We start from the raw sequence: 15,276 nt of genomic DNA, 5'->3' as shown, positions 1-15,276 counted from the left end.
GTGTGTGTGTGTGTGTGTGTGTGTGTGTGTGTGTGTGTGTGCGTGTGTGTGTGGTGTCATCCATGGTACCTTTTAGGAATTGGAGTTTGAGACTGCTGGAGATGTGACAGGTTGGTAAATCAGAAGGTCAGTGGTTCAAGCCCCAGCTGTTGGGCCCTTAAGCAAGACTCGGACCACAGAGTCCTACACTAGAAGGAAAACTGAAGGCAAGAAGCCTTTATTATCACCACACATTACAACACAGTGGAATTCACATATCCCAGCTGAGGAAGCTAGGGTCAGAGCTCAGGGGCAGATATGATGCAGCACCCCTGGAGCAGGGAGGGTTAAGGTCCTTGCTCCATTTCCCAGAAATGTAGATTGGTGGTGCTGGGGCTTGAACCTTGATCCTCCAATCAACAACACAGAGCCTTAACCACTTGAACCACCACTGCCTCAAAAAGTGGTATGTAAAAGAAGAACTTTACTCTGTACATTTAACACAATAACAGCTTCTTCTAAATGACTCCAGGACATGATGCTATAGAAAACATCATCAGGAACAATTGGGCAACTGATTATTGTCCTGTAACCTTTGAATCACGTTACAACAAGTAATGGCTTAAGCCAACAACACACACACACACACACACACACACATACACACACTCAATCCACACCACAAATCCACTGCCTTTCTGTTCAACTTTCTCCGTTTTTATCTTCAATTATAATGTAACTCACTGGAGTAATTATTCAGCTGCCATTTGTTCAGGCTCAGACTATTCTCCTTATTCTACAAAGACTTCCTACATTCCTGAAATAATTACTCAAATATGCAAATGTGGCTAAATGAAGGAAACGCTATAATCTGGATCTGGAGTCATCATTCATTTGTAAAAAAAAATTAATTAATTAATTAATTAAAAAATGGTAACCGTGTGCTAAGTTTGCTGAAGCGTTCCTTAAGAGTGCTGAAAGATACTTTATAGAGTCATTTTTTAGGTAACATTTAGGAGCAGAACAATATGGTTTGAAGATATAAAATATATTATTTTGTATTATTATATTTGTTGGATGTGTACTCTATGCATCCCCCCCCCACCACCAGGTCTACCCTCTTAATGGTTTTAAAAAAAACCTTCCTTTTTCCCAGACAGCTACACGACTTTTACATTTTTCATTCGTAAATAACTGTATTGATTTTCTTCCCTCACTTCAACCTTATGGGCAGTTTGGTGTAGATTTGTGACTTATAAACGAGTAAACAGTCAATTTCAGTACCAGGTTGTGCCTTTGTGATCTTCAAACACCAAAAGACCATCTAACTTCCTTTACGTCGATGTGCTATTGCTCTTTTTCTTTTTTTCTCACCTCGCTCCAGAGGTGTGGCGTTCCTGCCAGAGGCGAGCTGGAGAAACAAAAGGAGAGCGGGTCGTGCCAGACTTCTCTCGAGACGGGGCAAATCTACATCACTTCTGCTGCCGTTTTTCACACCAGCCCATCTGGTCAGTCAGTCTGTACCCCAAAGGCTCAAGCCAAGGAGTTTGATTAGTTGTGTTTCCATGTGGTGGCAGAGGTGAATTAAAAACCAATAGCTACCTAATTTTTTCCCCTAATTTTTTATTTAAAAAATAAAATAAATAAAATAATATATAAATAAAATAGAAATAATTTTTAATTATATATATATATAAAATATAATATAATATATAAAAAATTAAATTAAAATAAATTAAATAAAACTAAATTTCTTGACATTTTTTAAAAATTGTATTAAATTATTTTACTAGTCATAGCTGATTACAAGATATGTCTTTCTTCTTCTTTTTTTAACATTATTTGTTTATTTATTTTTACAATGCTATTAATATTATAAATGGAATATAAAACAATCTTTAACTTCATGCATTCAGAATATAGTCATTAATCACCCAGTTTTCACAGTAGGCATGTTTTATTGATTTAGTCTGGAGTTGGCTCCATATTTAGATCCGAAGTGACGTTATTGTCTCTTCATTATGCTTGACATCATGTTTGTACACCAAAACATACCTCCTGCTGGATAACAGACGTGCTGCAAATGATGAAGGGCGCTTGACTGTGACCTTTCTCATGCTGAGAAGAAGTGGGCTGTGGGGTTTTTTTTCTCCATTTTTAGCAAATGCAATATGAATGCAAAGGTCTGCATGAAAAATAACAACAACAACAACCAGGGAGGTGTGCAAGCTAGAGAGGGGTTATGGAGGGTACTGCAAGTGAAAAATCCCCAGATATCTGCTCCGGGTTATTCAACTGCTCTGCCTAAAGGTTAAAAAAAGAGACAATTGTTTAAAATATATATATATATATATATATATATATATATATATATATATATATATATATATATATATATATATATAAATATATATAAAATAAGTGACCACTGCAAAATAATCAGTTTCTTATGTTGTTTTTCTTACAGGTGCATGTATTGGTGAGATAAACAGTTTTGTTTCATTTTTTGTGAACTTAACTTTATACTACTCTTTTTGCAAAAAAGCAAACAGTTCAGCTTTGCTTGATGGTTTGTGACCATCCATCTTCCTCTTGATGACATTCCAGAGGTTTTCAATAGGGTTCAAATCTGGAGATTGGGCAGTGGGCTCTTATTTTTTTTCCAGAGCTGTATATATATATATTTATATATATATATATATATATATATATATATATATATGTATAGACTGAGTATCTCCTCATCATGGCACCTGTTAGTGGGTGGGATATATTAGGCAGCAAGTCAACATGTGTTAGAAGCAGGAAAAATGGACAAGCGTAAGGATTTGAGCGAGTTTGACGAAGGACCAAATTATGATGGCTAGACCACTGGATCAGAGCATCTCCAAAACTGCAGCTCTTGTGGGGTGTTCCCGGTCTGCAGTGGTCAGTATCTATCAAAAGTGGTCCGAGTAAGGAACAGTGGTGAACCAGTGACAGGGTCATGGGCGGCCAAGGCTCACTGATGCACTTGGGGAGCGAAGGCTGGCCCGTACATATATATATATATATATATATATATATATATATATATGTATATATATATATATATATATATATATATATATATATATGTATATATATATATGGTCTAGTGACATGTCAGTGAAAAGTGTAAAATAAAATTAAAATAAACTGGCCATTATAAAGGGGTTTTGCTAAATGAGAGTATGTAAAAGATTAAGTGCATTACTGTTTCATGGGGTGATGTAGCTGAGGCTGAGGAACCTCATTTCCAAGTTCATAATTGGTCTCAACTGACATGATCTAGTTAATGAAATTAGAATATATCTCATTTCTAATCAAACCGACAATAGCCCTAATGTCATTTTAAAAATTCTGACGCGTGGATGTTTTTCTTTTTGCCTCAAATGCAAGCGTACAGTATAAACATACAGTCTCTGCAGCCCCTGTTCCGTATTTAACATCACAGGACAGCAGGGACTGTTAAAGATTCCGTTTCTGTGTCCATGTCCTGTAGCTCGAGACTGTTTAGGCTCCTCTGCGCGCGACAGGCGAGCGATTCCCGAACGAATCGATTCTGTTTGAACGACTCCCAAAATGAGTCAAAATGAACCGAATCTCAAGGCAAAAATAAATAAATAAAATAAAACCGCCAATTGTTTACGTTTATGATATGTTTACACGTGGTTCCATGATAGCGGTATCATTTAAAATCGTATTTTAACACTGAATCTAATAAAACGTGGATTTAAACCAATAAAAAAAATTAAAAAACAAAAAAAACAACAACTTTTAGCCCAAGTTAGGTGGCAAGTAATGCTTCTTAAGCACATCGTTATCAAATACACAAAATATGATTAGTTAGCATTTACGCTAATGGAACGAGTGACCAAGTAACCTTGTAGATAAATATCACAATATCAATGATATAAAAAAAAATAAAAGCTTAAATTGTGAACTTGTGGAATATTCCAGAAATGTGAAAAGGAACTGAAATGTACATTTTCATAAAATATATTAGACGGCTCATGGAAAAAGATGTTAATGTCTCACATTAGTACAGATTTTTATTTATTTTATTTCTATTAGTAAAGCAATATCGCCTATACTGTCATGTAGAGGTTGTATAAAGGTTTTTATAAATTATTTATTTTTAACATAGATATCGGATAATGATAATAAATATATGGAATAAAAAATATAATAAATATATTGTAATAAATAATGAAGAGGATGTATTTACTTTGTTGGAGTTTAGAAAAACAAACAAAAGAAACGCGACCCTTATTTATTTTATTTTTTGACTCGCTCCGTGCTGAATCACGAAACTCGAGATCCGATTCCGCAAAGATTTGGTTCAAAAGAATCGAATCAGTAAAATGATTCACAATAGTAATGCCCGCCGCGGATCCTCTCTTCACCACATCGCTGTTTGGTCTGGCAGGAGAGACTGCTTCTCTCTTTTTTCTTTTTCTTTCTTTTTCTATGAACCTTGGATAAAGTGAACTATTCGGCTCGCAAACCGAATTGAATCCTCTCTGGGACTCGCTGAACCCGCGATTATGATCATTTAAGCTCGGAATGGATTTTTGGGTCATTTAGAAAAGTGCTTTATTAAAGTGTTCAGGCTTTCGGATCCTTGTTGTTTTCTCGCACTCTTTTTTTTCTTTTTCATTGAGTGATTTGCACCAGTGGTCATCCCCAGGCATGGGCATGCACGCAGGTACAGGTACGGCTTTTTTGCTTTGCCTCGTGCTGAATTTCTTCAGCATTCATGCTTTTTCAAGAGCAGAGAGCTCGAGCTTCTGCAGGATCACCCGCAGCTCGAGCCGGGGCGCGCGCAGAGAAGGGCACAATGAATACCGTCTCCGGGTGGAAGGAGATCCCCAAACCTATCAGGCTGGAAGCACTTACAGAGGTGAGGAAACAGAGCAAATGATGTCGATTTATTCCTGGTTACATTTATCGGTGTCATTAATCTGAGTTGGAGTTTGCACAGCGCACATGCTGCCCTCATTGGACTGTGTCCAGAAATACCAACAACTCTCCTCTCCACTGTCCAAACAGACCAAGAACACTGCTTAAAATGTCTTGTGTAGCTGTTTCCCCCCCTGCCCTATTTCTTTTACAGCATGCATTGCTTATGTGCATTGGTTTTTGCAACTTGTCTGACAACAAACAATCAAACAAAACACGCATGCATGTTTTCCTAATGCAGAAGAAGAAAGTGTCACGTGAAAGGCAGCATGCATTAGGATGGAGCTGCACAAATACATTTTACCCCACGTGAATCATGACAGCAATTAAAATTAATAGTGGTGTAAATGGCTCGTATTATACACCAGATCCCTCATTGGAGGGTTTTTCTTTCAGAAGCGTGCCTGCGCTTGCTTTTGCTTTCAGATGGCACACACACACACACACACACACACACACACAAAGCATACAAAGACTTGTGAGACACTTGAACTTGCATTGACTTTTCTGGCAGTTTGCAACTTGCCCTGACACACACCTTAGAGATCTGACCTGCTGTTTGGCTAAATGCTGCTGTGTCTTGACCTATTTCTCTCTGTGTGTCTTTTCATATCTGCCTCTCCAGTGAGTTTATACGCCTCCAGTCCCTCATACTTCCGAGGTTTCACTCTGATTGCTCTGAAGGAAGGAAGAGAAGGAAGCAGCCCCGATGATTATGCTGGTCATTTCGAGGTGAGCGGTGTATTCCCATGGCCGTTTTTTTTCCTCCCCTGACCATGACCCTGAAATTGCTGGGCGTTTTTTTTTGTGTGATGAAATTTTGCTCAGATGATAATATTGTGGAAACATGGACATAAAATTAAAAAAATGGAATATTTGTTGGTAAATTTTGTGCGGTCATGTTGAATTTCAAACCCACAACTCTTTTTTTTTTTTGTTGTTGTTTTTTTAAACCAGGATTCTATTGAATTCCATCACCACACCTGTGTAAGTTTTAAAAAGCAGGACAAATAGGCTAGTCAGGGCTAATTGAACGCAAATGAAGCGATCGGAAAGATCTGAAAGGAAGAAAAGGGTCACACGGATGGGAAACGAGCCGGAAACAATTATAACTGCAGGTGAGCTCGCTGCAGCTTGGAAAAATAAATAAATAAAAAATGAATTGCTGTGTGAAAGTGAAAAAAAAAGGGCAGAGGAAGAGTGAGTGATTATGATTTTTTTTAAAGAAAACAATCAGTTCAATACACAGAAGCATATTTCTGTTCCTGAACATCTGGGGCGTTTCCCAAATCCTGGTGTTCGAGAAAAGAGCTTGTGGAAGAATTTGTTTGAACAAGTTATACTTCAAGACGCTCAGGAACACAGACCTTATCACCCATGCATCTTTTGTACCTTTGGTATGCGTCTTTCTCCAGATCCTTTCCAACTTTATTATGATTATCATTCATCTGGCTGACATTAATATTTCAATTCTTCTGCTTGTCCTCAGTCTGACCTGTCTCTCTCTGCTGGCTTTAAAAAGACATCAGCAGCTTGATCTTTGCTCCAAACAGCTATATTCTTACCGTCGCACTACAGGGACTTATGTAGCTCTGTTTAATTATTATTATTACTTATTTATTTTTTTTATTTTTTTTTTTTATTTTTTAAAGAAAAATAGTAGATAGTTATAGCTAATAGTAATAGTTAATAGTTAACTTTAAAACATTCACATTAAAACTACAAAACTTTGGATTTCGTGGGGACTTTAAAGTTTAGCTCTTTTCTTTTTCTGAGAGTGAAAGAATTGCTGGGTTACAGAGACATTCAAAAAGAGAACACCATCAATTAGTACATAGATAGAAAGAAAGAAAGAAAGAACAAACAGATAGACAGAAAACACAGATAGATAGAAAGAAAGAAAGAAAGAAAGAAAGAAAGAAAGAACAAACAGATAGACAGAAAACACAGATAGATAGAAAGAAAGAAAAAGAAAGAAAGAAAGAAAGAAAGAAAGAAAGAAAGAAAGAAAGAAAGAAAGAACAAACAGATAGACAGAAAACACAGATAGATAGATAGATAGATAGATAGATAGATAGATAGATAGATAGATAGATAGATAGATAGATAGATAGATAGACAGACAGACAGATAGAAAAAAGAAATAGATAGATAGATAGATAGACAGGCAGACAGAAGACAGATAGAAAGAAAGAAAGAAAGAAAGAAAGAAAGAAAGAAAGAAAGAAAGAAAGAAAGAAAGAACAAACATAGATAGACAGACAGACAGAAAAAAATAGGTAGGTAGATAGACAGACAGACAGACAGACGGAAAAAATAAACAGATAGACAGACAGACAGACAGATAGAAAAAAGAAATAGATAGATAGATAGATAGATAGATAGATAGATAGATAGATAGATAGATAGATAGACAGAAGACAGATAGAAAGAGAAAGAAAGAAAGAAAGAAAGAAAGAAAGAACATAGATAGACAGACAGACAGAAAAAAATAGGTAGACAGACAGACAGATGGAAAAAATAAACAGATAGACAGAAAAAGATAGATAGATAGAAAAAAGAAATAGGCAGACAGAAAAACAGAGATAGATAGATAGATAGATAGATAGATAGATAGATTCTTCTTTCATATTAAATGAATCAGATCACAGTGCTAAACACGACGTCCAGATGCACTGCATCATGGGAATCTCTTGGCCAACAGCACTACACTGTATGAACAGTTACAGATGAAGTCTATGTAACGGTCGTGTCAGAACTCGAGTCCCGAGCCAGACGTCAAGACTCTTCTAGAGAGTCTGATGTTCTGTTAATAAACATGGCACAGAGCTGCAGATTTGGAGAAGAACATCTCTCAACCTTTTCTAAAAACACTGGAAAGACTTGTTTTTTTCTTTCACTCAATGCACTTTTGTTAATCCAGTGACAAAACCTGAAGCTTTGACAAGCTCATTGTGACCAAATCTGTTTCCCTGGAAACAAAAACCCACAGAAGTGTCAAGGTTTAATCGGAGTATAGGCTTCGAAGCTTGTGGCTGGAAAAGTAAAAAAGATCTCAGACTCTCTGAGAAATGACCAGAACTTCAGGACTCCCAGAACTTTGTATAAGTACATCACCTAGCCACGCATCACAGATCAGAGTTCTCTTCCTAGTCTAAAGTCTAATCTTTCACACATCACCAATTGCTCTACTATGAAGTCACCAGTAGGCGTTAATGCTACTGGTTGCCATGGTAACGATGTTATCAGTGGGTGGCTCAATGATGATTTTCTTGCGGCTAAAATGAAAAATGAAATGGCGGGAGATTCGGTGTTTGTATATAAAATTCTGCATCATATCAAAGGAGATTGAAGGAGCATCAGCATGTGTGTGCGCTCTATCAGGGATCACGTGCTCTCTAAAGCTGTCCTCACTCCCATTGGCTGATGCGGACACACCCACATTCAGTCATCAAAAGCCGTTTTCATTCACGCCGCCGGAAGTCAGTGGTCGCTCCGTCTCCGTGTGTGAACGTCACATAAGAAGTGGTGTCAAGCAAACACCAATACAAACCAGTCGACCTGATTTTGGCGTAATACAGTATGACCAGTGTTCCAGCTTCCTTCCTTCCTTCCTGAGTTCTAGTCTCAGCAGATGGTTTTCCACTGAAGAAGATGCAGATGTTCGATATTTATATGAGTCACACGGCCGAGGGGGGTTCGGGGGACGTTGTTTAGAAACTTGCCAGGATTGACGTCTGGTCTGACTTTGTTTGGGTTTGTTCTTGAGAGGACTCGAGAAGGAGCATTTTTAAGAAAGAGAAAGAAACTTGGAGCGTTCACAAAGCATTTTAACCATTTTTCGAGTTCTAGTAACAGAGTTTTTTTTTTTGGCTTAACATGACATTAAAATCATTATTTAATTAATTTGTATAGTCTCCTGGTGGTCCAGCGGCAGGATCCTGCGCTCTCATTGCTGTGGCCCGGGTTCGATTCCTGGGCACGGAGCTAACCCAGTCACTGAGGAGTTAACTCTCAGCGCCGGTCCCAAGCCTGGATAAAATGGGAGGTTTGCGTCAGGATGGGCTTCCGGCATAAAACCTGCACCAAATCGAAACATGCGGACCAAATGATCCACTGCGGCGACCCCAGACAGGAAGCAGCCGAATCATCAGAAAATTGGTGTAAAAATATTTGCCTGTATTGTTGCAAAACCCTGAGAATTTCCTCCCTGATTCGTTGCTTTATATCTGATGCAGATGATTATTAATGTTAAAGCAAGCTTTAAATAAACTGCTGCTTTATAGTTGTTTAGTACATCTACATGAGAATGCGCGTCTGTGACCTGCGAAAATCCTGACACGCAGGAGGAAAAAGTAGTTTCCTCACACATGAATGACTTGTTCTGTGTTATTGAAGTGTGTTTCTCTGAATAAAAGGATCCCAGCAGAGCAGTTAGGTAGCGTCTGAAAGCTTGAGAGTGCAGTAAAATGGGTTGGTTCGATGGATCTTAATAGCAAGATGACATGAAAAGCTGATCTCGGTGGTGGTCAGGTTCACGGTTCTGGTTCTTTGTAACAAACGTCACGGACGTTAAGCAGGTGTCCGTATTCGGTGTATGGGTGCGAGGGTGCTTGAATATTCAAAGGCGAGTGCATAGTCATGTAGTTGGAGGTTTTGTTCACTTGTTCTTAATGGCACTTCTTGGAGTCTTGGGTCATTTTCATGCCTTTTTTCAGGATTTTTCTTTGTGCCTAATTTGTTTTTGCTTGGTTCCTAGAAACAAGCCAGTTCTCCTATGCTAACTCTGAGACACGTCAAGCTAGCTAACTGAATCTTTTTAAAATGATGATTTGCCCTCATCTGCATCCATGGGGTCATAGAAGTCCATGCTGTGATTGACGAGAGAGAGAGAGAGAGAGAGAGAGAGAGAGAGAAAGCCCCTCCCACCCAGAAAGAACAGCCAATATTTGCTCTCTTGGACTCCAGCCAGGATTTGACCTCATGGTGTTTTCTTCCAGACTCTGGCATCAGTTGTCTTGATTCTTGAAAGTTTGCTTCCGTTCGAATCAGGCATAGAAGCAACGCACTTTTTCAGGGCCACATGTTGAACACCGGATCAAGGTGGCGTATTACTTCCTGTTTCAAATTTCACAGGAAATAGATGTTATAATGCAGGATGTACACTCAACAATATAAGGCATACAAACGTAAATGGCGACGCGAGTGAAGATCTTCAAGCAAAAACCTTTTTATACCAGAACAGCAACATGTATTACAGCTTTTCCCGAGCGAGCGTCACTAGCGATGGAGAAAAAACGTTTGCCACTGTGCAAACCTGCCTGAACAAAAGTGAAGTGTTGAATTGTGCAATCGATCCTTTTATGTGAAACAAACCTGCGATTATGAGCTCCGCCCCCAAACAAGCTCACAGTCGCTCCTGGGTGTGGAGTCGTGTGTTGGGGCCGAGTGTGAATACACCCTAAGTGCTGTTTGGATATCAGTGTCGTCTGTAAACTCGGAGATTTGCCTTGTATGTTGTTTTTGAACGATAGAACATACCTGGAATTTTGAACTCGAGCGAAAATGCAACTTTAGATATAAGAAGCAACGTATAAACCCTTAAACATAATTAAAGTAGAAGTATTAGAATACAATTCTTTGGATGAAGATAAGATTTCAGAACCTTCTTGTGTAGTTGTGTGATTTGTGATTGCATGATTAAACACAAAATCATGTAAACTCCTCAATATTTAGAGGATCTTGAGCCAAGACATGTCGTGTGACATCATCACAACATGTGTCCAGCCAAAACCCTCTTTTATTTATGTGTGTGTATCATGGGTCCAGCTATCAGAAGAATAGTTTGGCAATTTGAGTAGTTTTCCCATAAAATCTCCACAAAGGTACATTACAAATTCCTGCAAAATCCAATTTCTGGTTGCAACAATCACAAAAAGCAATTCAGAATCTAAAGGAACTGATTTTAAACATCGTCCTCATTTTGTTATTCCGTTTTAAATTCCTCCGAAACCAAAACCATTTCTTGGAGTGAAAGCGGATTTCTCACGGAATACGACCTTCCCTGATTTGTTCAGTGCTTTGATCCCGGTAGTTTATCAGAGACAAACTAATGTAAAATCCATTATAAGTGCTCGAGATATGAATCGGAGGCAGTAAAGAAGCCATTTTCTAGGAAAGCAAAATAAAGCTAAACTCCGCATGAAGATCAGGACAGTGACGTCATGCCGTGGAGGCTGAATTCTTCAATTTAGGATCATTTCAGCCAAGACGCTACTACAAGGCTAACTCTGGTAACGTAAAGCTACCATCATGAGACACAATTAGTATGAAAAATACCTGAATGAATGCTGTTCTAGATATGATGTTGCCTGCCGTGAAGTGAAGATACTGTTCCTGGCTTGAAGTTGATTAATTTTTAAATTAAAAACTTTTATTTACATTTCATTCAGTTTGTTTCGAGAACAAGTTAATGCCTTGTATCTCTTACCCCTCTTACTTCTTATAGCAGCTATAAATGATCACTCCCAAAGTAGGCTAGCTTTTTTTTTTCCATTGACAGGAAGTGAATAAAAAAAACAATGCGGCTTGTCGTGTTTGTGTTTGATACACGTCTTCTTGGAGAAAAGGTCACCATATGCCAAAAATAAAATGGAATATGTGTAGGTGCATTAGTCAGATTTTACTTAAAAATATTAGGTTTGCAGGGTCAGTCATGATCCAGTGCCTCTGGAGCAGATTGGGTTAAGGGCCTTACTCAAGGGCCCAGTTGTGACAACTTGGCCATGCTGAGGCTCGAACCTCCAACGTGTTGTAAGCTTCGTGTCACATGACACAAAGACACACCTTTTGAGGAAGCTGTTAATGTTCTTAGCAGCTGCTTTATTATTTCTTTTAGTGACCCCGAAATAATCCAGCATGATAACAGCTTCTATGAAATAGCTCTTTTTCCCAGAGGCCAGATGATAGAATTTGCTCCTGTTTTATTGTGTCCATGTTGAGTATTGAATGTCTTTATCATGTTCTACTCCACAGTGGTGTTTTATGTGGAGCTCATATGAAAGTAGACACTCAGGACTTTGTAGTGTTTCAGAAGGATTTCTGTTTTTCCCTAGCCTGCCAGGGGTGATGCATTCATAGGTTATTTTTTCTACAGAAATGTTTGTATCCTCAAGGTAAATGTTGATATCAAACCCATTTCTGCTCTCTGAGATGCTCCACCTGCTTGTACATCTAAAAAGCAGCTCAGATTCAACCAGTCAAATTCTGTGTAAGGTTCTCCAACAGAGGGAAAAACACACGTCTAAAACACACTGAGAGCCGACAGACTCCTGACGCATCTTATATCAGACTCACAGCCTGAGCAATCATTCATTTATTTATACTGATTAAAAATATCCCATAAGTCCGTTTCCATTCCTCTGGCAGAATATAACACCAGTAAAAATGGTGGAGCCCAGCGTTCTTGTGCAACTGAATGGTGACACATTCACATTTTATATTCACTGCCCAGCTTTATGAGATCAGGACATTGTGTTTTGTTTCTCCTTCCAAATGCGTGGCTTCGTGAAACAACCACAAATTGCAAAGCTGTATTCCTCCAGTGCGCCACAGAGACGCTTTCTCTTCTTGACCTGTTTGTGAAGTCTGTTTACCATGCTTTGCTTAAATAAAATGTCAAAATACAGCACTTATCAGCTCTAAAACCTACACAAGCATGACGCCCGGGTTTAATTACATTTAAATAAATTGCCTACTGTTTCTCTCTCAGCGAGACCATCGAGGCTAAAGCAATAAACCAAACATCTTGCTATTAATTTATTCCATTTGTTTTAAGCGCTAAGAACTCGATGCCTTTTTATTTTCTTTCTTTCTTCTTTTTTTTTTCAACAGCCCAAAGCTTCTGCCAGTCCCTCTAGGAGACATGTGTGTTTACTTTGGTCACGGCATCTCCGCGAGTGTTTGCGTGCATGCTGAGAGAGCGGACCAGATCCAAGCGCGGTCACATGGCCATGCCAAGAGCCACAATTAAAACAAACACACTTCCCTCCTCCTGTTCCCCTGCGAGAGCTGTTATGACAGCTACTTAGAGTCCTGATTCTTTTATTTTTTTTCCCTAGGAAACGGATCGCAGCTCTGCCACTCCACGTAGAGAGAGGTTTAAGACAGACAAATCCTGCAGCAGGATGAAAAGAAATTTTGAATAAAAGCCGGAAAACATGGCCAAGGATGCTTCAGACGCACCAATCGAAGAGGGAGAATAAATAACACAGGGGATATGAGGCACTGCTCAGGGAGTGGCTGTAAAATATATAAGGAAATAACCCACTTTTCTCCCAAAATAACATTCTTTCATTTTTAATAGGATATAAATATCCACTTAAAGTCGGTTGGATCATCGCTTTTATTAGATTTGCTTGTAAACGCTGCTTGTGAAAGGATCTGCCAAAACTTGCTTTTGCCACAAACCTTTATACAGGAACCCAGAAGCTTTTTTCACATGAACAGGATACAAATATTGGAACTCGGATCATTTTATTTTATCATTTTATTGGATTTGCTCGTAACTGTTGCTTGTAAACGTTTCTACCAAAATGTGCTTTTTCAGTAACTTTTTTTTTTTGTTTTGTTTTTTTTTTTTTGTTTTTTTTAATATAGGAAGCCCAAGACTTTTACAGGTACGTTTTAGTAGCGATTCATTTTGATTCATCCAAATGACTCGATTCTTTTGATTCGATTCGGTTCACCAGAAAGATTCGTTGGGTGACGCTTTCCGTGAGTTACATCATCACACCGCTCCAGTGAGTGCCCTTTTAGATATTATGACTGAGTCAGTGTGTCATTCCATCACACGTTGATTTATTCAAATTGTCTCGTCCAGCTCACAATGAGAAGTTCTGACGAATTTATTTTTAAGGAAGATATTCTTCCACTGCAGGCTGGTTTTGAGAGAGTGGTCAAGAATGGGGGGATATGACTTTAATTAAAAGGGGGGAAAAACATTTTAATGATCCTACACATTCATGAATAATGAATTATGTTAACAACACCACCACATAAGGCTTGTCTTAGTGCTACACACTTTTAAAACACACTGTTTAACCATCTTTTAACGATGAAAGGGCGGAGAAACGGACAAACGACGTGCGAGCCGTGATCAGTGTGTCAGCAGATCCTGGTTCGTTCACAAAAAGATTCAATTCATTCATTTGGTTCAATATGTCCAAACACTCTCCTTCATGGCCCACACTTTAATACGGTCTTTAAAAAGCAGGAAAAATCTGCTAAAGCAGGCACGTGTTTTACTCACGTGAATAAAAAAAAAAAAAAAAAGCGGGTCAGTACATAGAAGTGAACAAGAACGATTTGTTCCCTTAAAAGATTTGTTCAAAAACGCTGATTGGCTCACGAACGAATCACCACTATCTAACTAATCTCAGGTGAATACTGACCCATAGCTGATTCTGATCTGAGCAAATAATCCGAGGTTTACATTGGATTCAATTAACATGAGTTAGTGTGGATTGAAATAAAGAATAATATGAAAGATAAATAAAAGCCTTTTCTCCACAGATATTTATTATTAGGGACTTTTTATAGGTCTACAGTCTCTCTGGGCCAAAAATAAGTAAAATATAAAAGATGTCACATGTCCCAGAAATGTCAAATGTATTGCAGAAAAGAAAACAGCTTTGACGTTCGTCTGTTATAATGAGAGGTTTATTATAGTGAAACAGCTCTATCATGGTGGGCGTGGTCTCTTCCTGGATGACTCCACCCCCATGCACAAGGCAAGGCGGCTTCCTGAATGAAGATGAAAAGGTTTGGCCTTCACTTCAACTAAATCTCTACACTGACCACGGCTAGGAGGTTTTGAAGTGACGTGTTACACCGTCATCCTTTCGAGAAAATCACGAATTTCCGAAAAGGAGATTGAGTTGCCATAAAGTTACAGAGTTCCTGAAAAGGTTCCCGATTCCTGAAACGTTTCCTGAATCATTTCCGAGGTTCATAGAAAGTTTTTGTTCTTTAAAAAATTATTCTATGAAAAAGTCCCTGAGTTCCTGGAAAATGTTTCTGAGGTCCACCGAAAGTTCTAGTGCTCTAGAAAATAAGTCACTGAGCTGCTTAAATTTCTGTGTGTTCCTGAAAGAAAAGAGGTCTAGTTCAAGTTCTTGAGGTGATGTTCTTGGTCTCTAGATAAAATGTTCCTGAGTTCCTAATATATCATTTCTAGGGTTCAGAGATATTTCCTTAGATTTTGTAATAATCCCAGATTTGATTAAAATGTTCCTGAGTTCATGAAAACGGGAA

The 15,276-nt window shown here is 38.4% G+C and overlaps 1 protein-coding gene across 2 annotated transcripts in view; it reads left to right on the top strand.

Annotated features, from left to right (window-relative positions):
• Positions 1–4,390: 4,390 nt before the first annotated feature.
• spon1b (spondin 1b) overlaps positions 4,391–15,276 on the top strand; it is a 116,083-nt gene continuing 105,197 nt past the window's right edge. For both annotated transcript variants that reach the window (XM_058396537.1, XM_058396536.1), the window contains exons 1-2: positions 4,391–4,903; positions 5,588–5,694. In XM_058396537.1, coding sequence (XP_058252520.1) covers positions 4,693–4,903; positions 5,588–5,694 — 318 coding nt within the window. In that variant the 5' untranslated portion in view covers positions 4,391–4,692. The remainder of the gene's footprint in view (positions 4,904–5,587; positions 5,695–15,276) is intronic.

The sequence above is a fragment of the Hemibagrus wyckioides genome, linkage group LG08 (genome assembly GCF_019097595.1).
Source record: "Hemibagrus wyckioides isolate EC202008001 linkage group LG08, SWU_Hwy_1.0, whole genome shotgun sequence".
In the NCBI taxonomy this organism is placed as follows: Eukaryota; Metazoa; Chordata; class Actinopteri; order Siluriformes; family Bagridae; genus Hemibagrus; species Hemibagrus wyckioides.
This window is presented reverse-complemented; position numbering and strand designations above follow the sequence as displayed.